The sequence below is a fragment of the Halichoerus grypus genome, chromosome 2, assembly GCF_964656455.1.
Source record: "Halichoerus grypus chromosome 2, mHalGry1.hap1.1, whole genome shotgun sequence".
NCBI lineage: Eukaryota > Metazoa > Chordata > Mammalia > Carnivora > Phocidae > Halichoerus > Halichoerus grypus.
Window position 1 is genome coordinate 118,524,676 of NC_135713.1, and position 24,038 is coordinate 118,548,713.

Here is a 24,038-nt window from a genome sequence, read left to right on the forward strand (position 1 = left end):
TATTCTAAGAGCATAGATAAGGGTCATCTAACCAGCATTTGGAAGTACAGAAAAGACTTTTCTGGAACAAAAAATGGGTGTTGGGTAAAATTTCCAGATAATCCCAAAATATGATTGTGCAAATCTGAGCTGAGAGAAGTGTTTTTGGAAGAACTGAAATAGGATCAATATGGCTAAGCTATAGAGCAAGAGGAAAGAAATAAGAAATGAGATTGGAGAGATAAGCAAATAATTTTGTAAGCCCTTCCAAGGCATTTGGAACTCTACATCAATGGAAATGCAAGATTATTAAAGGCTTTTAAATAGAAAAGTAGATGACATTGACCTCATCTAGAAATGCAGTAATAGTCTTATATTAAAATGATAAAGATACAGGATGTGGTGACAGATTAGACATGGAGGGAGTGGGATAAGAAGAAGTGAAAAGAAATGTACCTTTTTTTCAGGCTCAGGGAACTAAGTGAGTGTTGGTGCTATTAACTAATAGAGGAAACAGGAAAAGGAGAAGAGAGGAAGAAGTATAGAGCTGGAGAGGATGTTTAGTTTTAAGGGAGGGAGCATTTAAATTTAAAACATGTTGAGTTTGAATTGTCCATAGAGCATCCCATATAAATAGTTATATAAATGATCTCCCATTACATAAATGAAATTGAGAAAAGAGGTTTGAGCTGCAGAGACAAATTTAGGATTTATTGGTATAAATGGTGGTTGAAGCCCTTCAAGAAAGAAGGTAAGTTGTAAATTAAGAGGAGTATGCTTGATTTTGTGATTTCAGAGATGATGTAGCTCTAAGAGACTACCATCTCCAGAAAGTGGCCATGGTCTTAGGTGACTAAGACTAGAGTATAAGTGAATGTCACCAGAGAAGAAGAAGGCTAGAAACAGAGATAGGTCAAACTCCTAGACCCAGAATTGTGGCAAAGGATAGACAGAGTAAAACTGTAAGAAGTTATATTTGAGAAATCAAATGTCTTCACACCACTTCTCTCCTATGATCTTGTTTAATTTAAAGCCAAACTGATATCTCTCATTTGATTCTCTCATTTGATGACTCTTAAGGCAGGAAGATTTTCTAATTTCTTTCAGCATATTGAAGATATCTTGCTTTTAATTTCCAGTGCTACTGCTGAGAAATTGTCAGCATGGAACATAGCTGTCTGTCTAACTGCCACGTGTTTAAAGATTATATGTCTTTTCCCTATGCCTTTTCATTTAAAAAATTCTCTTTGTTTTTGGCTTTTTGAAACTACACAATGATGTTTCCAGGCGTGTTTATCTTTTATTTATCCTGTCAGGTTTATCTGAGTCTCTTGAATCTGTGTGTTGACATTTTAATCAATTCTGGAAAAATCTCATATATATATATGAATTTTTTTTTAAGTAGGCTCCACGCCCAACATGGGGTTTGAACTCATGACCCTGAGATTAAGAGTCGCATGCTCCAATGACTGAGCCAGCCAGGTGACCCTACAATATTTTTCAAATATTGCTTCTGATCCTGTCTTAAACTTTTTACTCTGTCCTATGTTTCTAACCATCTCCTCCATATTTTTTCATCTTCCAAATTCTCTCAGCTGTATGCTAGATATATTCTGACCTTTCACTTCACAAATTATTTATTCAGTTATATCTACTTTCTCATTAAACCTTTTATTCAATTTTGATTGAATTTAAGTTTTGGTTATATTTTTTAGATCTAGGAGTTCTATTTGGTTCTTTTTTTTTTTTTTTCCAAGATTTTATTCATTTATTTGACAGAGAGAGAGAGCACAAGCAGGGGAGCGGCAGGCGGGGGATGGGGGAGAGAAGCCAGCTCTCAGCTGATCAGGGACCTCGATGCAGGGCTTAAACCCAGGACCCTGGGATCATGACCTGAGCCAAAGGCAGACGCCCAACTGACTGAGCCACCCAGGCGCCCCTATTTGGTTCTTTAATAATCTATCACATTTCTTATTCTCTTTACATCTTTAAGCATAACTTTTATTTCAATTAAAGTGTTTAGCATATTATTAGATTATGTCTGCTAATTAAAATGTTTGAAGTATATTTCTGTATTCTGATTTTTTTTCTGTTGGCTCTCACTCATGGTGTCATGTTTCCTTGTGTATTCAGCTATCTTTGTGGTCAAGTTAAGAATATAAAACTTATTTATATGAATATTTTTAGCCTTAGGTTGAACTTTCTTTTATAGAAGGCCTGCATTTGGTTCCATCAGAATCTGGAAGCACTACTTTTGTCAACAACCATGTTAAATCAAGTTCAGTGCTAAAAAATCAAATTCAGGGCTGAAATTCCACACAAGAGTTCATCCATTTCCCGTTTACTTTCACCTTAAAGGAGTAGTTCTTAGGGATCCATATTTATTAATGCAAGGGTCTTCTATGAACTTTACTTTATTATGCTTTTATTTCCTCCCTTATTATATAAACCATCAAAATAGAGGTTTACACTTCCCAGGATTCCAAATATTCTAGGGGAAAAGTAGATTTTAAGCTCATTTATCTCTCTGGATTACCCTGAGACATTAATTGTGACCTGATAATATATTAGTGTCTTATTAGCTAATTGTTTTCAATGGAAGCATGGGTCTACACAATCTGTACCATCCTTACTACAAATAAGTCTCAATGAGACTTGTCTCAAAATTACAAGTAAACTCTTAGCTTTCTAGAGTATGGGCAATTGATCTCAAGAAGATAGAGAAATAATATGCATTTTTTACCAACTTCAACTGATCAATGCTAAATCAACCCTATAATGCTGCAATCAACTTAAACAATCTCTTCAAAGAGACAATTTCTGTCATTGACATTGGTATAGCTCCCACTTCTCTCTGCATTCTTTATTCTCCTATATATAAACACAACTTCTTTCCCACATCTGTTCCTTCTTCTCTCCTCCCAATATGTTTATTTATATATTTGTACAAATATAAGATAGTATGTATTATATGGACATATAGAGCACTGTTCTATAAATCTTAGTATCTTTCTTCCTTTTAAAACATTTGGGATTTATCCATGTGGTTTTATATACACCTAGTTCACTCCTTTTGATAATACTGCATAATACACCTTCAGAAACATTTTCCACATTTCAGTTATCAGTTGCTTTACTGATGGATATGTAGGGTTGACTCCTATTCTTTGCTCTCCCAAGATGAACATTCTTATGCATGTCATTTGTGAAGCTGTGAAAGAAATTATTTGGCTTATACACTTGAAACTAATATAATATTGTGTGTCAACTATACTTCAATTAAAAAAAAAAAAAGAATTTTCTGGCTTATATACCCCAAAGTAGAATTGCTGGATCACAGGGTATGTTCACTCTAAATTTCACTAAATACAATTAAAAATCTCTCAAGGTGGGCTGTACATGTGATTTCCTATTGTTCCACTTGATATTATGCAAATGTCTCATCTTTACTAATGCTATGGGTATAAAGTAGTGTCTTATTTTAGTATGTTTTTCACCAACTAATGAGGTCAAGCATCATTTCATGTTCTTTTCAGACTTCGTTTTCCCTTTTTTGAATTTCCTTTCCCTTTTATCCTTTAAAAAAAACCTTACAGGCTCTCTGACTTTTTGATTTTTGCTAATCTGCAACAGTTACTTGAATAATCTGAATATTAATCCTCCTCAGTTGAACTGCTCCAAGTATCTTCTCCCTGCCTTCTGGCTTGCCTATGTTATCTTCTGGTTTTGAGGTAGTAATATTTGTCAATTTTTATCTTTATTGTTTGTATAAAGCTTTAAGAAATTCAAACTGATAGTAAGGTTATAAAGATATTTTTACCTAGGTTTATTACATTTTCTCAATTAAAATACTTTAACTTCACCTCTTAGATCCATAGAAAGTTTATTTTTATATGGCATGAGATGAGGATTTTCTTTATATAGTGAGCCAATTTTCCCAAGAACATTTGCTAAGTGATATGTCTTGCCCCTAAACCCAGTGATTTTGACACCTCCTCTATCACCACCACATCCTGTTATATAAGAGGATTTGACCCTGGATTCTGTTCTATATGGTAGTCTACAAGTCTCTTCCTAAATTATTCAAATAGGATATTCTGTTTTTCTCTATTCTTTTCTTTTTAAAAAAGATTTTACTTATTTATTTGAGAGAGAGAGAATGAGAGAGAGAGAGCACAAGAGAGGGAGGGTCAGAGGGAGAAACAGACTCCCCACTGAGCAGGGAGCCCGATGAGGGACTCCATGCGGGACTCGATCCAGGGACTCCAGGATCATGACCTGAGCCCAAAGCAGTCACTTAACCAACTGAGCCACCCAGGCGCCCCTATCTATTCTTTTTTTAAATGTTTATTTATTTTAGAGAGAGAGAGCGGGGAGGGGCCGAGGGAGAAAGAGGAGAGGGAGAGAATCTTCAAGCAGATTCCCTGCTGAGCGCAGAGCCTGACATGGGGCTTGATCCCTGGACCCTGAGATGATGACCTAGCTGAAATCAAGAGTCTTATGCCAAACCAACTGAGCCACCCAGGTGCCCCTGTTCTTATCTATTCTTTTTTTTTTTTTTTTTTTAGATTTTTATTTATTTATTTGAGAGAGAGAGAGAGAGAGGATGAGACAGAGAGAGAGGATGAGAGAGAGAGAGAGCATGAGAGGGGGGAGGGTCAGAGGGAGAAGCAGACTCCCCGCTGAGCAGGGAGCCCGATGTGGGACTCGATCCCAGGACTCCAGGATCATGACCTGAGCCGAAGGCAGTCGCCCAACCAACTGAGCCACCCAGGCGCCCCTGTTCTTATCTATTCTTATTAGTGCATAAGAAGCATAAGATTTACTTCTTATGAGTCTGAGGGATTAAGAGGGCCCAAACATTCTTTTTCAAGATTTTATTGTTTAAATATCTATTTATATGAAATTCTCACAGCCAGTAAGTATCTACTGCAACACAAAATAAAACCAGTAAATATTTCATGAAGAAAAAAAAAGATTCCTAGGGAAATTGGAATTTGTTGCACCCATTTCTCAATGTCAAATTCTATTTTATTGCATCATCTAGCCTATAATATCTAATTTTATGAGAAAAATTACAAAATGTAAGGTACACTAGTTATATATCCATGCTACATTATAGCTATGAAAATCTCTACCTATAATCTTCCATTAAACTGTCTACTTAAATATTAGGGACATAATCTGTAACACCCTAAGATATCTATAAACCATAAATACAGACCCATTCCTTCTTTTGGATATCAGAGAGAGGCCACAAAGTATTAAGGATTACAAATCAATGGAAAAGTGAACCTAATTCATTTCTTTAACATTCTGAATTTTCATTTCAATTTAAGAAGTTTTTATATGTACTCTTCTGATAGTTATTTTACTCAGAATGACACTATGAACTACGTTCTAGTTAAGTCATGACCAATATAAAATAATAGAAATTTAAACTAGTAAACAGGGTATTGAAAAAAAACAAAATAGCCGTATCAAGGCCCACAGCATTATAAATTTCCTTCCCCATAAAGCATAACAACAACAAAGGAAAAATACTTAAGAAATCAATAATTTTCAATATGATCACTTTTATTTTGTCACAGTGAATTTTTGAAAGACACTATAAGACAAAAAGCAAGTAAATAAGGTTTTCTAGTACTAAATATGGAGAGGTATCTTTTTTTTACACTTTATGATGAAAATGTGCGAAGTGAGTAGTACAACAAAAATCTAATATACTTCCACCCAGATCCAAAAGCATTTTTTATTTTTGCTTTCTGCTTTGATAAAATACCTAGAAGTAAGTTACATATATTGTGGCATTCGCTCTTAATACTGCAGTTTGTATCTCCAAATAATTAGTAACATTGTCTTGCCTAACAATGCCATTATCACAACAAAAAATTAGGAACAACTCCGTTAATATAACATTTTTGGCCAAACAATTAAAGAAAAAAACAAAACAGACAACACACAGATTACATTTCCACTTCATTATGGCCGCTCATAAAGATTTGTGAGGAGAGCACGAGAAATGATAATGCATGCAACTATAGTCCAACCTAATATCCATTACAGATTGGCAAAAAAGTATCCACACGTTGTCAAGAATAACAAAAGATTCAAAGTTTAAAATAAATTATTTTATTGAATGTTGAATCCAAAACTATTCCTAAAGTTCTCATTTACCCCTATATTTCTACCAGTGTCAGGGACTGGAAGGCTGGGCATAATGGGCTTCAAGAACTTGAACTCACCGGTCCCTGAGTCTCCCGTCAGACGCACCTCGTACTGGTAGCTGTGCGACAGGGTCCCCGCGCCGCTGACGTCCACCAGGTGGCCCGCAAAGGGGCCCTCGGCCACCGGGCAGCCGCCCCCCGACGCCGCCCGGCTCCTCCGGCACAGCCGCACCGCCACGAACACCAGCACCGACAACAGGAAGAGCGACGACACCGACGCCAAGGCCACCACCAGGTAGACGGTGAGCGGGTCGGCCCGGGCCTCGGCCGCCGCCGCGTCCGGCAGCGGCAGGTAGGGCTGCGAGAAGCCGTCCACCAGCAGCACGTGCAGCGTGACGCTGGCCGACAGCGGCGGCTCGCCGTTGTCCTTGACCAGCACCACCAGCCTGTGCTGGACGGCGTCGCGCTCGCTCAGCGGCCTGGCCGTGCGCACCTCGCCGTTGTGCGCCCACACGCCGAACAGCCCGGGCTCCGTGGCCCTGAGCAGCTGGTACGACAGCCAGGCGTTCTGGCCCGAGTCGCCGTCCACCGCCACCACCTTGGTCACCAGGTAGCCCGCCTCGGCCGCCCTGGGCACCAGCTCGCTGCAGGGCGCCGAGCCGTTCTGCGGCGGGTACAGCACGAAGGGCGAGTTGTCGTTGGCGTCCACCACCAGCACGCGCACCAGCGCCTGGCTGCTGAGCGCCGGCGAGCCGCGGTCGGCCGCGCCCACGCGGAACTCGAACGCGCGCAGCGCCTCGAAGTCCAGGGACCTGAGCGCGAACAGCTGCCCGTTGTCCGCGTTGATGGACACCAGCGAGGCCAGGGGCAGCCGCGGGTCGTGCGGCGGCAGCAGCGAGTAGGTGACCTGCGCGTTGGCGCCCGAGTCTCTGTCCGTGGCGCTCACGCTGCCGATGTGCAGGGCGGGGCTGTTGTTCTCGCGCACCCGCAGGGTGTAGGCGCTTTGGTTGAAGGCCGGGGCGTTGTCGTTGACGTCGGACACCGTCACCGTTATGTTGTGCTGGGTTTTCAGCCTGGGGGTGCCCAGGTCAGTGACGGTGATGGTGATGTTGTACTCGGCTCTTGTCTCTCTGTCCAGTGCTTTTTCCGAAACTAGAGTGAAAAAGTTCTTGAAGGTTGGTTTCAGGAAAAAGGGGAGCTCATCCTGAATAGAGCAAACCATCTTCCCATTATCCCCAGCGTCTTGGTCTCGGACACTAAAAAGAGCAACCAAAGTCTCTGAGGCGTTCTCTGGAATTGACTTCGTAAATGATGAGATGGTCACTTCTGGTGGATTATCATTTATATCTATTACTTTAACCAGAAGAGTACATTCTTCTGAAAGACCCCCACCATCTGTTGCCTGAATATTTATAGTGTAGAACTGTATTACTTCAAAATCCAGGCATGATCTCAAATGAACTTCCCCAGATACTGGATTGATTTCAAATGTTTTACGAATATCTTCTGATGCATGCAAAAATGTGTATGATATTTTCCCATAATTTCCTGCATCCAAATCATTAGCAAAAATGGTGATAATCCAGGCCCCAATGGGTGTGTCCTCCAGAACATGCACTTCATAGAGCCTCTGAGCAAACTGAGGGGCATTGTCATTGATGTCCAAGACCTTGATGAGAACCAAAGTTGTTCCAGACCTGGGTGGAGATCCACCATCCAGTGCTGTGAGTGTTAATGTGAGCTCAGACTCCTCCTCATGATCTAATGCTCTGTCCAGGACCAGTTCTGGGTACAACTTTCCATCGCCGTTGTCTCGGATTTTAATGTAGAAATGAGAATTGGGGCTAATTGTGTAGTTTTGGAGACTGTTCGTTCCTACATCCAAATCTTGGGCACTCTCCATTAGGAATGTGGCTCCAATACTGGTACTTTCTGATATTTTAATAAGTATTTGCTTGTCTAGAAACATAGGGGAGTGATCATTTATGTCTTTGACATGCAGTTCAGCCCGAAAAAACTGTAAAGGCTTTTCTAGTACCATCTGAAAATGCAGCACACAGGGCTCAGTGGAGCCACAGAGCTCTTCTCGGTCCAGTTTCTCATTTAGGAGCAAATCCCCCGTCAGTAAATCAAGTTGTAAGTGCTTTTCGTTATCATCCGACACTACCCGGGCCTCCCGTGATGATAGCTCCTCCACCCCAAGCCCTAGATCCCTTGCAAGATTGGCCACAAAAGAACCAACTTCTGTTTCCTCTGCCACAGAATATCGCAGAGATTCAGGACCTGCCTGAGATAATCCCAGCAAAACAAAGAGAATCAGGACTTGCCTTTTCCGCAGAGCTAGCTCCCCTTTGATCTCCATGGTTCCTTCCAGCAGCCTCTTTTGCAGAAAAGATTTTCAGCCCTGATTTTGGAAGCTGAAACTCAATTTTTAAAAAATAAGAACCTCCCCCCCCGGAGGGTATATAGCCCTCCAGCAACTTTAGTAGATGAAGCTCCTTTACTACCTCTCTTTTCAGTGGCTTGGACTGGTCTCTGTTCCCCTGAATGACGAAGCCCACAGTGTTGTCCATGCACTAATTTCATCTTATCCTACAGCGCCACCATGTGTTTCTATGACTTTTTTTCAGTAAAAAAAAATTTTTTTTTCTTTGAACAAATAATTCATGAATACAGCTGGAGTATTTTAAAGCAAATCCCGGACATCATATATCTTTACCTCTAAATACTTCACCAAGTATCTCTAATAGAGAAAGACTTTAAAATATAATGGTACCACTATTACAATCAACAAAGTTAGCAATAATTCCTTGATATAACTTATACCCAGTCTGTATTTGGTTTTCCTCATTTTTCTCTAAAACGTTTTTTAGTGTTGGTTGGTTTGAATCAGGATCCAAACAAGATCTATACAGGGCATGTAATTTGTGCTGTTTTGAATGCTGACAAGACTCTAGTAAGATGTCCTGAATTGAAGAGGTTTGGGGGGGGGGCAGTTGTTCTGAACTGAAGAAATATGTCCTGAACTGAAGAAATAATATTTTATTTAGACCATTTCTTTTTTAAGTAACTTTTTAAAAAAGATGTTTATTTATTTATTTGAGAGAGAGAGATCACAGAGGCAGAGGGAGAAGCAGACTCGCTGCTGAGTAGGGAGCCAAGGAGGGGCTGGATCTCAGGATTCTGACATCATGACCTGAGCCAAAGGCAGATGCTTAACCAACTGAGCCACCCTGGTGCCCCTAGGCGATTTCTTGAGAATTTCAAATATATGCTCTCCTCCACTCTTGTAAATACTTTTGAATTCAGTCAATTATAGTTAGTAATGTCATTACTTTTTTCACTTACAGATTTTTTAAACACCCATGTAAGAATATGGAATAAATAAGATAGATTTAATCCTTGCCTTTATGGAGTTCACTGGCTAAAAATTTGGCAGACAAGTAATTGAAATATTTCACAATGTATGCATAAGTAAAGAGTAATACAGGGCACCTGGGTGGCTCAGTTGGTTGGGCGACTGCCTTCGGCTCAGGTCATGGTCCCGGAGTCCTGGGATCGAGCCCCACATCGGGCTCCTGGCTCGGCAGGGAGCCTGCTTCTCCCTCTGACCCTCTCCCCTCTCATGCTGTTTCTCTCTCTCTCTTTCTCAAATAAATAAATAAATAAAATCTTAAAAAAAAAAGAGTAATACAGAAATATCTAGAAGAGCCATCTTGTACCTAGGAGGCAGCATAGCACATGAACATGGATTCTGGAACCAAAATATTTCCATTTAGATTCCTAGTTCTACTACTCACTGTCTTCAGTCTTGGAGATACTACATTACAATTATGTAGCCTGTTTCCTTACCGGTAAAATAGGGGTGAAAATGGTAGGATTATAGGATTATTATCTAATTATCTAATGAACTAATATTTACAAAGTTCTTAGTAAGTGCTAATTAAGTATCTATTAAAAAATAAATAAAATCTAGCTCAGATTTTTGAACAGCAGTAAAAGCTTTCCTAAGGTAGTAAGCTGTAAGTTGTGATCTGACAGGAGGAGGAGTGTTTCAGGCAGACATTTTGAAGAACAGAGAGAAGCTAAATATGCCTTGAACTTTAAACGACAGAAGGGAAGAATTTAAAAATGAGACTGGGGGGCGCCTGGGTGGCTCAGTTGGTTAAGCGACTGCCTTCGGCTCAGGTCATGATCCTGGAGTCCCGGGATCGAGTCCCGCATCGGGCTCCCTGCTTGGCAGGGAGTCTGCTTCTCCCTCTGACCCTCCTCCTTCTCATGCTCTGTGTCTCTCATTCTCTCTCTCTCTCAAATAAATAAATAAAATCTTTAAAAAAAAATAAAATAAAAAAATAAAAAATAAAAAATAAAAATGAGACTGGGAAAAAAGGGTGAGGACATAAATGATTATACAGGTTGTATCACAAATTAAAACTTTTATTTTATGGGTAACTAAAATATGGTGTAGGATTTTAAACATTTGATTAATATGATTTCACCTGCAGTTTTTAAAAATCAGTTTAGAAGAAGTATAGAGAATCTATTTCAGGAGGAATGACTGGAATCAGAGACACCAGTTAGGAGATAATGGTAGCCCAGTTAAGGGTAATGCTGGTGTGGATGGAGAGAAGAGGGATGATTAGAAAGAGACTTAGGATCTGGTGACTGATGGGTTGCATGGGGAGAAAAAGAGGAAAGACACGAGGATGATTAACACGCCTCTGGATTGGACAACTGGATGGATAGTCATGTCATTTTCTAAGACAAGGAACACTGAGGAACAAAAAAGATTGAAGTGAAAAAAGATGAAGTCAATTTTGGATATGCTGATATTGAGGTAAGTGCCTCTGGGATATATGTATGTGTGTTCTCACATGCATGTGCCTATGTAGAGTAGTATGTATGTACATATATAACTGAAGCATAGGATATAAACTGGGGAAGATATGGACTTTGGGTTTCACCAGCATATATATGGTAATTGAAACTGTGAGAACTCTAAGATAACCAGGCAAAAGTATGTCAGGTAACAATTGAAGAGGCTCAGCATAGAACTCTGAAAAAAATACCTTCACTAGAGGAAAGAGGAAATAAAGTATCTTTAAAAAGACAAAGAAGGCCCTGGGTTCAGAATAATGAAACCAAAAGCAAATAGCATTTCAAGGAGATGAGGAAGATCAACGGTAGTAAATGCTTCAGAAACCGCCCCCCAAAAATGGACGTTAAAATGGTTGATTGGATTAAGAGGATGGTCATTGTGGAGGGTTCTAATAGATACCTGCCAAAATCTGTTCCCTTTAGAGTAATAGCATTGTATGCAGGCACATGACTACTCATAGATTGCCTGTCCCAGTCTCCCTTGTAGTTAGGTATTGAACTGAATTAAGTTCTCACTAATATTGTGAACAGAATTTTTGTTTGCCATTCCTAGGTCTAGAATAGAAGACATCTGGATGGGTTTCCTCCCTCCCAGCCAACTAGAACCTAGATGTGGCAGTGATGAGGCTACAGTCATGCAGATTATGACATTGCAGTTACTTGCAACAAAATTTGGTTCTGGAAGGATTGTAATGAGCAAAGTTGGCTCCTCTACCCAGTCATTTACTGTTAGAAGGAGATACACACTTTTGAACTATTGAAGGAGATACACACTTTTACAAGCCACTGGGTAGTTATATTGCTTTGTTCAGCAATATAACCTTACCCAACTTTTACAGAAAACTTCAGTCACCTTTACAAGAGCAGTTTCAGGTCATGATCTTGGGGGTCATGAGATCAAGCTCCACATAGGACTCTGTGCTCAGTGCAGAATCTGCTTGAGATTCTCTCCCTCTCCCTCTGTCCCTCCCCCCCCCACTTGTGCTCTCTCTCTAAAATAAATAAATAAAATCTTTAAAAAATAAAGTGTACAATGCAATGGGTTTTAGTGTATTTCCAGATTTGTGCAATTATCACCACAGTCTAATTTCAGAACATCATGCCAAAAAGAAGCCTCTTACTCGTTAGCCACTCTCCATCCCCTACCCTCCCTACAGCTGTAGGCAACTACTAATCTGCTTTCTATCCCTATAGATTTGCCTGTCCAGAACATTTCCTATAGATGGGATCATACAATGTAAGATATTTTGCAACTGGCTTCTTTCACATAGAGTAATGATTTTGAGGTTTGTCCATGTTGTAGTCTGTATCAGTACTTCATTCCACTTTGGTGTTGAATAATAACAATCCCATTGTATGGAGACACCATATTTTATCCATTCATCAGTTGATGGACATTTGGGGTGTCTCCACTTTTGGTAATATTATGAATAATGCTACTAAACTGCATGTATACAGTTTTTGTCCATGTGTGAACATATGCTTTTATTTCCTGTTTTATTATGTTAATCACCATACATTACATCATCATTAGTTTTTGATGTAGTGTTCCATGATTCATTGTTTGCGTATAACACCCAGTGCTTCCTCTTTAATACCCATCACCGGGCTAACCCATCCCCCCACCCCCCTCCCCTCTAGAAACCTCAGTTTGTTTCTCAGAGTCCATAGTCTCTCATGGTTCGTCTCCCCCTCCGATTTCCCCCACCTTCATTTTTCCCTTCCTACTATCTTCTTTCTTTTTTAACATATAATGTATTATTTGTTTCAGAGGTACAGGTCTGTGATTCAACAGTCTTACACAATTCACTGTGAATTGTGCTTTTATTTCTTTTGAATAGATACATAGGAGTTGAATTTCTGCATCATAAGGTAACTATATGTTTGACATTTTGAGGAACTGCCAAACTGTTTTCAAACAAATACGCCACTTCACATTCCTTCCAACCTGCAGCAATTTCTCTGCATACATTCCAACAGTTATTATTGTCTTTTTGATTATGGCTATTCCAGTGTGCATCAAGTGGCCATTTTTATTTTTCACCTTCAGTAGTCTATGCATCTTGTCTGGCACGCTAAGGTGCTATAATGCTTTTTATCTTTTTAAGCTAGTGATCATACATCTTTTCCCTACTAACTGCAGTAAAGGCAGGACGTAATCTTAATACTTTACTTTGATTTATGGATTTCATATGAATTTTCATTCTCTCTGTAAAGCAGCTTTTCATTTAGGGGGGGAACAAACTTGCTCCTAGTTCCACTTCTAAAGATAGAAAATTAGAATTTAATTAGCCTGCATGGACAAACTTCTGTTCCCTCCATTTTTCTTGAATTCAAAGAATAATCACTCCATGCAGTTCAGAAGAACTGGTAGTGAAATTTCAGCTTTCAGAAAGTGCGGACATTAGATTATTTGGTATATGCTACAGCAAGAAATTCTACTTCCTGACATTATTAACTAACTAATACCTACCCTTGCTACAGTGTTAAGATAAAGTTTTTAAAGTTATTGAAGAGGCACTTTCTGGCAGTGATTCTAGTCTGTGGTACTAGAGGCAAAAGAGCCATCATACTCCTTACCCTCATCCATTTCATCTTTTTTTTTTTTGTAAAGATTTTATTTATTCATTTGAGACAGAGATACTGAGAGAGAGAGCATGAGCAAGGGGATAGGGGCAGAGGGAGAGGGAGAAGCAGACTCCCCACTGAGCCAGGAGCCTGATGTGGGGCTCAATCCCAGGGCCCCAGGATCATGATCTGAGCCGAAGGCAGATGCTTAACCATCTGAGCCACCCAGGCACCCGCATTTCATCTTTCATGTGCTTACTCTCACACACACATTCCTTTCCTCTATACCCTCACTCATTTTGTTTCTCTACAGTTTCCTTTCACAACATATAGACTTTGGGCTTATTGATGAGATTCACTGGAAAACTCTTGCCCCAATCATGAAGGCTTTTTCTTCTGTAATGTAGCCAGATCACTAAAGTCACCAACTAAAGTTGGTGCCCGTGCTACATGAGACAAAACTTCCTCTTACAATGGTTTGAAATTTTTTTTTTAAAAGTTAGAACCTTAAAGGACTATCTTTTGATACTTCTCAATGCCCTACATATATCTACATTTATCTCTGAGAAAAGGGGTTTTCAAACTTTGGATTGCTACCCATTAGTAGGGTCATGAAATCAATTTAGTGAATCATAACCACACTTGAAAATTAAGGAGAATGGAATAATATGGGCAATTTTAGATTTCATCCCAAAAAAGCTAGGAATTATTTATAAAACATTTCTATTATGTTCATGTATTATATAATATATACAACATAATTTTTCCGTTGGCTGTCATTTTTCAAGGGTTTTTTTTTTTTAAGAGAAAGAAGAGGGTACATGTGGCGGGAGGGGGGGAGCAGAAGTAGAGAGAGAATCCCAAACAGGCTCCACGCTCAGTGCAGAGCCCAACAGAGGGCTCGATCTCACAACCCTGAGATCATGACCTGAGCCAAAATCAAGAGTTGGATGCTTAATCGACTGAACCTCCCAGGCGCCCCTTAAGTTTAGAAATTAGTGCCTACTATTTTTATCAGTGCCCACTGGGCACTATATATATGTATTTATATATACATGTATATGTATTATATGTGTGTATATGTAAGTGTATATACATATATATACACAGAAGGTAAAAGTTCTAAACATTAGCATTAAGTCCACTTTATACTATACAAATTATTATTCAGATGGATTCAAGTGGATTGCATTATAGCTTTGTAATATCAGCAAGAAATCTGAAAAATTATAACTTCATATTCCAAAACTTTCTGGGTAGCCACAATATTGATGTGCCTTCACAATCACTCTCCAGGATGAATAAAGAAGGGATGTTAACAAAATTGCCTCTGGCCCTTTCTAACAAGGTGATTACACTTACAGTTCTACTATAGGACATGATTTGTCAGGTGTACTTTCAACAGCAATAAACATTTTTAAGTGTTAATAAAAAATGCAGTGAATTTAAAGGAGGAAAAATGACATTTCTGAATAGCAACTGTTACTACCCAACAAGAAAAATGACAAGAAAAAAAAAGATATGAAGAAATACTTGAACACTTGAAATACTTTGAAAGTGGTCTGCTTTATTTTGCCAAAAGCATACTTGTGGATGAAAGTTCAACTGGAGAGAGGGCCATGGACAAAGTGATTTGGTGTTGTTACTTAAGGAGGCAAACCACCCATTGAGACCTGGATACAGAATAAAGTACCATCTAATTACTAGCACAAATAAAGATAACATTCACTTAAAAGTAAAGACGGGTAGAATTTGTGAAAATACAAAAGTACACCGAATACAATTTAAAATACACACAAATTGGGGAAAATAACATTGATTTGGAAGTGGCATGAAAATGTGGCACATATAGAATATGAAACTTAATTGTGGTCTCTACATATTGAACCCAAAGCTATTGTTGAAGGTAGGATTTTCTTCCGATTCTTTCCCAGGGCACTGGGGTGGGAGGTTGGGGATAATGGGCTTCAAGAACTTGAACTCACCGGTCCCAGATCCTCCCGTCAGACACACCTCGTACTGGTAGCTGTGCGACAGGGTCCCCGCGCCGCTGACGTCCACCAGGTGGCCCGCAAAGGGGCCCTCGGCCACCGGGCAGCCGCCCCCCGACGCCGCCCGGCTCCTCCGGCACAGCCGCACCGCCACGAACACCAGCACCGACAACAGGAAGAGCGACGACACCGACGCCAAGGCCACCACCAGGTAGACGGTGAGCGGGTCGGCCCGGGCCTCGGCCGCCGCCGCGTCCGGCAGCGGCAGGTAGGGCTGCGAGAAGCCGTCCACCAGCAGCACGTGCAGCGTGACGCTGGCCGACAGCGGCGGCTCGCCGTTGTCCTTGACCAGCACCACCAGCCTGTGCTGGACGGCGTCGCGCTCGCTCAGCGGCCTGGCCGTGCGCACCTCGCCGTTGTGCGCCCACACGCCGAACAGCCCGGGCTCCGTGGCCCTGAGCAGCTGGTACGACAGCCAGGCGTTCTGGCCCGAGTCGCCGTCCACCGCCACCACCTTGGTCACCAGGTAGCCCGCCTCGGCCGCCCTGGGCACCAGCTCGCTGCAGGGCGCCGAGCCGTTCTGCGGCGGGTACAGCACGAAGGGCGAGTTGTCGTTGGCGTCCACCACCAGCACGCGCACCAGCGCCTGGCTGCTGAGCGCCGGCGAGCCGCGGTCGGCCGCGCCCACGCGGAACTCGAACGCGCGCAGCGCCTCGAAGTCCAGGGACCTGAGCGCGAACAGCTGCCCGTTGTCCGCGTTGATGGACACCAGCGAGGCCAGGGGCAGCCGCGGGTCGTGCGGCGGCAGCAGCGAGTAGGTGACCTGCGCGTTGGCGCCCGAGTCTCTGTCCGTGGCGCTCACGCTGCCGATGTGCAGGGCGGGGCTGTTGTTCTCGCGCACCCGCAGGGTGTAGGCGCTTTGGCTGAAGGCCGGGGCGTTGTCGTTGACGTCGGACACCGTCACCGTTATGTTGTGCTGGGTTTTCAGCCTGGGGGTGCCCAGGTCAGTGACGGTGATGGTGATGTTGTACTCGGCCTGGCTCTCTCTGTCCAGCATTCTCTCCGTTTCCAATGTGTAGTAATTCTCAACAGAAGATTTTAGTATGAAAGGGAGGTTTTCTGGGATAGAACAAATCATCCTCCCATTGTCCCCAGAGTCTCTGTCTCGGATGCTAAAAACCATAACCACAGTCTCAGGCAAATTTTCTGGTATTGGACTGGTAATTGATGACACGGCAATTTCAGGAGCATTGTCATTCACATCCATCACCTGAATTCTGACTGTTGATTTTCCAAAGAGGCCTCCCCCATCTGTGGCTTGAATGATTATTGAGTATGATTCAATTGTTTCAAAATCCATGGATGCCGTTAAACTGATTTCTCCGGACTTTTGATTAATTTCAAATGTCTTGCGAATATCTTCTGAGGCATGGGAAAAAGAGTATGATACTTCTCCATTTTTTCCTGAGTCTAAATCCCAAGCGGAAACGGTGACTATGATTAAGCCCAATATGCTATTCTCTGGAATCTTCACCTCATAAAATGGCTGCTCAAACTCAGGGGAATTGTCATTAGTGTCCACAACCACCACCCGAACCGAGGCAGTCCCGGACCTGGGGGGAGACCCGCCATCCAGAGCAGTGAGGATGAAACTGAACTCGGACTGCTCTTCATAATCCAGTGCCTTGTCCAGAACCAACTCCGGATATTTCCTATTGTCTGGATTGACTCTCATTTTAATGTGGAAATAAGAGTTGGGGCTTATTGTGTAGTTCTTTAGAGCGTTGATTCCTACATCTAAATCCTTCGCACTTTCTAGTAAGAACACAGCACCAACAGGACTATTCTCTGGGATTTCTAGGAGCATTTCTTTTTCTAAGAAGACAGGAGAGTGGTCATTTATATCCCTGACCTGGAGCTCAATCCGTAAAAACTGCAAAGGGTTTTTCATTAATACCTGGAAATGCAACACACAGGGCTCGGTGGAGCCACAGAGCTCCTCCCTGTCTAGTGATTCGCTTAAGAGCAAATCTCCAGTGTTTATGTCCAGCTGCAAACGCCTTTTGTTATCATTAGAGACCACCTGAGCCCCCCTTGAGAACAGCTCACCCATTTCTAGTCCCAGGTCCTTTGCCAAATTGCCTACAAAGCTCCCACTCTGCATTTCCTCTGCCACCGAAAAGCGCCCAGACTCGGAACCCGCCTGAGACATTCCTAGCAAAACAAAAAGGAGCAGGACTTGCCTTATCTGCAGAGTGTCTGCCCTTCCGTTCTCCATAGTTCTTTCAGGGAAAGCTTCCTGCAGAATCACTTCAGCTTCTCTTCGCAGTTCTGGGAAACGTGCCTCTGATAATGTCCACCAAATCTTCCGAGGCCTATGGATTTTAACCCTATTGAGTAGCTTGTAGTTCGCCCCTTGAAGGCGTGTTCTTTCTGTCTTCCCACCGCTCTGTGCGCACTGGGTAACAGTGTCCTGAACATCATCCAGTGTAGTTTTTTTTTTTACCCCCGCGATGTTATCCTGCAGCGCCACCATGCGTCTCTCTAGAGATTTTCAGTTAGGTGAAAGCTACCTAAATTCCATTAATATCAATGTCCTTCAGAAACAAATGTTGTTTTACTAATTTTGTTTAAGTGACTACAAATATATTCTATCTTCCATAAGAACTGTTTTATACTCTTTAAAGTTCCTGATGCTGTTAGTATTGTTTTAAATACAAGATATGATTCCTGGTTCCCAGGAGTTTCTAATCTTTCTGAGAAAATTGAAAACCTGAAACAAGATTGCATCACTACTTGGCCTTCTTTCGGTTGTAATGGAAAGGGAAAGTATACACGAGTCACTTTGGGATTCCCCTCAGAGGATATGAATTGGGTAAATCGTGAGATGAAACACAAATAGATAGTTGTTACAGGGCGAGAAGTCATCTCTGTAGATTTCCTTCACAGCACTCAGCTGTGAACTGGGAGAAAATGAAGTAAAATACTGGGGTGGAACACATTAGGTAAAGTCATAATTTAGTTCTAGTTTCTCATAATTTACACAAAGTATTTAGTAAGTACACAAACACAAACATGTTACTTTCATTTAAAGCAGGCTTACTCCTAAAACCACCTTCCCTCAGGTTCACAAGGTTTATTCAGCTACAACAATGGTCATCTGTTTTCTCTTTCAACCCCAAAAGAGAGAAATTCTCTTTCCCAATCATAGAGCAAAAACTTAGTTTTACTCTGATTAGACAATTAAGATCATAGATCTGCTTTTGAAGCAATCATTTCAAAAGGTATAGAGGTATATAATTATAGGTGGAGATTTTAGTCTCAGAATCTAAAGACCGATCTTTGGACTTTGCTTTGTTTTAAAACTGTCTGGGACCACCTTTTAAGCTTTGGGTGGTTTGAGTCCTAGCCAAAGTGCAAGGTTGAGAGAAATTGTTTGAAATTGATCCTAGAAGCTCTCAGTAATGCTCTCAAGAATGGATCAAGGAGGTTTCTAAAAATTTTACATTTAAAAATGGTAAGTTTAATTACATTTTTTAAAATGTAAGACACATTATTGAAAAATTGATTAGTACAAAAGGGTAGAAACTGAAAAGTAGGTAGGTTGACTACACTCAGTTATCCTCCTTCCTTTTAAAATACTCACTAAAATGACAGAAAAAAAAACTAAAGTGGTATGAACTCAGACTAAGAATGCACAGGTGAACACCCATAATTTTGATGACAGAAATTAGAAAAAAGAGCAATTGAGTTAGCAGTTCCAAGAAACATCTAAAGTAAAGTTCCTGCATTGGAGATATTCACACAAAACTAGTGGGTTTTTTCTATAATATCCCATTTAGGTACAAGATTTAGAAGAGCCAAGTGTCAGTTAAGGACTAAAAAAGAAGTTATCAGGTGACAGTATGTAAATGGGAGAGTTGGATACTCTGATCCTCTCATCATCCTACATAGATAGGAAAGTATCTCAGAGGCAGAGAATGGGAAGTTAGTTCTTTGGAGAAATTAAATGGGACTATCCCTAGTTTTGGAGGCCTTATGCAGAGTTGAGTGTAGGGGCACCTGGGTGGCTCAGTTGGTTAAGCAACTGCCTTCGGCTCAGGTCATGATCCCGGAGTCCTGGGATCGAGCCCCACATCTCATCGGGCTCCCTGCTCAGCGGGAATCCTGCCTCTCCCACTCCCCCTGCTTGTGTTCCCTCTCTCTCGCTGTGTCTCTCTCTGTCAAATAAATAAATTAAATCTTAAAAAAAAATTTTAAAAAAATTAAAAAAAGAAATATTGAGAGCAATTCTAGAGAAACTACTCTGTAGGAGGGGCCTGGAGATTGAAGAATTTGTTTTTCTTCGTGACTTTTAGTTCATCTTGATTTTAAATTTTCCTAACAACTAAATTTACAAAATGAAATGAAAAGTGATTATCTTTCCAACAGTCCACCAATATTCTCACAAAAGTTTTCAAAATGTTTTTATTTTCATTTTCATGCAGATTATTACATTTTCTTGGAATTGTAAGACATGACCTATTTTTACATATGTCAGCAAAAGTGAACACTAGAAAAAGGTAAGAGTAGTGTATTTAAGGGAAATGAAATAACAATATGACTACAAGGTATCTTGTGAGTCCAATATCACTCACAAGATGATCTCATTGTGTCGTGAGCAGAGTAATAGAGAAATATTTATTTTTAAATGCTAGATGACATGGTTTTTAAATATATGATTAAATAGAATGTTAGATAAGGTCAGAAGTGCAGGTATGTCTTCTTACATGAAGGAAGTACAAGGTGATTAGGATCAAGAGATTAGCCTATGAAATATACTGGGAGAAAATAAAAACTTGTTCTCTAGATAAGAAATAATAACTAAATCCTTGCACATTTTGAAGTGGTTAAACCTTAAAACTATTATTTAGAAAAGGGTGCTAATTAAAGCTACCTATTGATTAATGCAAAAAGGATGAAATAACATTGTAAAACAGATATATAGCACTTAAAATTAGGCTTGAAACTGCATAAGAACTAGGAGTTTTAAAACTAAACTAATATGGATATGAGTACAACACGTAAAAAAAAAAAAAGAATTCTTACTGAAAATTAAATCCAAAGCTATTTCGAAAGGTGGGCTTTTCTTCACTATTCCTCCCAGAGCTCTGTGCCTGGATATTGGGGATAATGGGCTTGAGGAATTTGAATTCATTGGTCCCAGATCCTTCCCTCAGACACACCTCGTACTGGTAGCTGTGCGACAGGGTCCCCGCGCCGCTGACGTCCACCAGGTGGCCCGCAAAGGGGCCCTCGGCCACCGGGCAGCCGCCCCCCGACGCCGCCCGGCTCCTCCGGCACAGCCGCACCGCCACGAACACCAGCACCGACAACAGGAAGAGCGACGACACCGACGCCAAGGCCACCACCAGGTAGACGGTGAGCGGGTCGGCCCGGGCCTCGGCCGCCGCCGCGTCCGGCAGCGGCAGGTAGGGCTGCGAGAAGCCGTCCACCAGCAGCACGTGCAGCGTGACGCTGGCCGACAGCGGCGGCTCGCCGTTGTCCTTGACCAGCACCACCAGCCTGTGCTGGACGGCGTCGCGCTCGCTCAGCGGCCTGGCCGTGCGCACCTCGCCGTTGTGCGCCCACACGCGGAACAGCCCGGGCTCCGTGGCCCTGAGCAGCTGGTACGACAGCCAGGCGTTCTGGCCCGAGTCGCCGTCCACCGCCACCACCTTGGTCACCAGGTAGCCCGCCTCGGCCGCCCTGGGCACCAGCTCGCTGCAGGGCGCCGAGCCGTTCTGCGGCGGGTACAGCACGAAGGGCGAGTTGTCGTTGGCGTCCACCACCAGCACGCGCACCAGCGCCTGGCTGCTGAGCGCCGGCGAGCCGCGGTCGGCCGCGCCCACGCGGAACTCGAACGCGCGCAGCGCCTCGAAGTCCAGGGACCTGAGCGCGAACAGCTGCCCGTTGTCCGCGTTGATGGACACCAGCGAGGCCAGGGGCAGCCGCGGGTCGTGCGGCGGCAGCAGCGAGTAGGTGACCTGCGCGTTGGCGCCCGAGTCTCTGTCCGTGGCGCTCACGCTGCCGATGTGCAGGGCGGGGCTGTTGTTCTCGCGCACCCGCAGGGTGTAGGCGCTTTGGCTGAAGGCCGGGGCGTTGTCGTTGACGTCGGACACCGTCACCGTTATGTTGTGCTGGGTTTTCAGCCTGGGGGTGCCCAGGTCAGTGACGGTGATGGTGATGTTGTACTCGGCCTGGCTCTCTCTGTCCAGCCCTCCTTCTGTCATAAGGATGTAAAAATTTTCCAGAGAGGGTTTTAGTAGGAATGGCAGATTATCTTGAATGTAGCAAAGCATCTTTCCATTTTCTCCAGAATCTCTGTCTTTAATTCTAAAAACAGCCAGTACGGTCTCAGGAGAATTCTCAGCAACATAGTCGGAAAGTGATGATATGATCAGTTCAGGGGGATTGTCATTGATATCTAATACCTCCACCAAAACCGTGCATGTTGCAGTAAGGCCCCCTCCATCCATTGCCTGTATATTTATTTTGTAAGACTTTACTAGCTCATAGTCAAGCAACACTGTGAGAACAATGTCCCCAGAAAAAGAATTGACTTGAAAGGTTGTTCGTATATCTTCGGAAGCATCAAAAAGTGAATAGGATATGTCTGCATTGACTCCAGAATCCACATCTCCCGCAGAGACTTTTGCAATAAGGGACCCTACTGGGCTGTTCTCTGGGGCCTGGGTCTCATAGATTGTCTGAGAAAACTGGGGGGCATTATCATTGATGTCTAGGATCACAATTCGTATTGTGGTGGTCCCAGACCTGGGTGGAGACCCACCATCCAGTGCCGTGAGTGTTAAACTGAGCTCATGCTGCTTCTCCCGATCCAGTGCCTTATCCAACACTAGCTCTGGATATATCATGCCTTCATCACTGTCACTAATTTTAATATGGAAAAAAGAGTTCGGGTTGATGGTGTAGCTTTGGATACCGTTAAGTCCTCCATCTGCATCCTCTGCTCTTTCTAGTCGAAATGCTGTCCCTTCAGCTGTATTTTCTAATATTTTTAAGACTGTCTCTTGGTCCCGAAACATTGGTGAATGATCATTTATGTCCCTGACCCTCAGCTCAGCTCGGTAAATCTGAAAGGGGTTATCCATTAAAATTTGGAAATATAGCATACAGGGCTCTGTGAGGCCACACAGCTTCTCCCGGTCCAGTTTCTCATTCGTAAGCAAATCTCCAGTCTGAGAATCCAGGAGCAGGTGTTGTTTGTTGTCATCAGAAACCACCCGGGCTCCCCTTGCAACCAACTCCTGGTCCCCTAGCCCCAGATCCTTTGCCAGATTGACCACAAATGATCCTCTCTCTGTTTCCTCTGTTACCGAATATCGTCCAAACCCAGAACCTGCCAAGGATACTCCCCCAAACAGAAAGAGAAATAGGACTTGCCTTTGTCTTGGCCAGCACAACGCTCCAGCCTCCATTGTTTCTTCAGACGTCTTTTGTCAATGTTGGTCACAATCACTGCTCCCAGCATAAAGAACCAGCGGTAGCAACCCCCAGACCTACGCCATGTATAGCAGGTCTGGGTTTTTCCTTTTCCCAATCTTGGACCACTACAGGTTTTCTCCCAGCTCATCTGCCCTGATCTTCCTTTTCTGTTAACGACTTCCGCAGCATTCCCAGTCCAGGGTGGGTGGGGTTGGTTGTTTTTTTTTGTTTTGGGGTTTTTTTTTTGTCTCTTTAGCCTGCAGCGCCACCGCGTGGCCTCCAACAGACTCAAATGGCTATACCCAATGTGTGTGTGTATATTTGGAATTTTTTTTCTTTAGTGACTCATTTAAATATTTTTTCTTTTCTTTTTGTCTGTTTTGTAGAAAGCAATGTTGAGATAGAGTACTGTTCACATTGTTGAGATTTTTCACTGCTTCATAGGAAAAGTTAAAAATTCAATACTTAGAAATGTTTCTAGCAGTTAACTGTCCACCTCATCGTGCAACATTTAGTTCTGTAGTAGGTCCTTCACTCCTGACACTACTCCCATGCAATGTCATGAACCAAAGGGAAAATAGTGGTGACGTCTGGGACCACCAAAATAACAGATTTTACTTTTCTAAAAACATAGGGCATAAAACAACAGATTTTACTGTTCCAAAAATATTGACCAAAACCAACAAAAGAAACTTGTTTCACACATTCTTCAACAATTTTTTTCAACATCTAATTACATTGCCTAAATAGAATCAGAAAGAAGGATTAAGTCTGTCCCTCCTCTGTGCTCCCATAAAAACTTATATAATTGCCCTGTAAATATTATTGCTTCCTGTTTCATACCAATTTGTCCCTTCTTCAGGACAACCTGTCCCTATGTAAGGAGAGAAACCATGTCTTAGTCATCTTAGGTTTGCAAATCACTCAATGCTTGCTGTATTAAAGCATGGATAAATAAACCTATTTA

The 24,038-nt window shown here is 42.2% G+C and overlaps 3 protein-coding genes across 3 annotated transcripts; all 3 read right to left on the minus strand.

Moving 5' to 3' along the window:
* Positions 1-5,535: 5,535 nt before the first annotated feature.
* Positions 5,536-10,305, minus strand: LOC118555221 (protocadherin beta-14-like). Its single transcript, XM_036123247.2, has one exon. It carries the CDS (start codon positions 8,506-8,508, stop codon positions 6,112-6,114), a length of 2,397 nt encoding a protein of 798 aa, XP_035979140.2. The 5' UTR covers positions 8,509-10,305; the 3' UTR covers positions 5,536-6,111.
* Positions 10,306-15,139: 4,834 nt separating this feature from the next.
* Positions 15,140-18,120, minus strand: LOC144381137 (protocadherin beta-11-like). The gene has a single exon (XM_078067402.1). It carries the CDS (start codon positions 18,117-18,119, stop codon positions 15,468-15,470), a length of 2,652 nt encoding a protein of 883 aa, XP_077923528.1. The 5' UTR covers position 18,120; the 3' UTR covers positions 15,140-15,467.
* Positions 18,121-18,417: 297 nt separating this feature from the next.
* On the minus strand, positions 18,418-23,264 carry LOC118555396 (protocadherin beta-10). Its single transcript, XM_036123527.2, has 2 exons — positions 20,672-23,264; positions 18,418-18,546 (listed from the first exon to the last, which is right to left on the minus strand). Exons 1-2 carry the CDS (start codon positions 23,062-23,064, stop codon positions 18,441-18,443), a joined length of 2,499 nt encoding a protein of 832 aa, XP_035979420.2. The 5' UTR covers positions 23,065-23,264; the 3' UTR covers positions 18,418-18,440.
* Between the last annotated feature and the right edge of the window lie 774 nt (positions 23,265-24,038).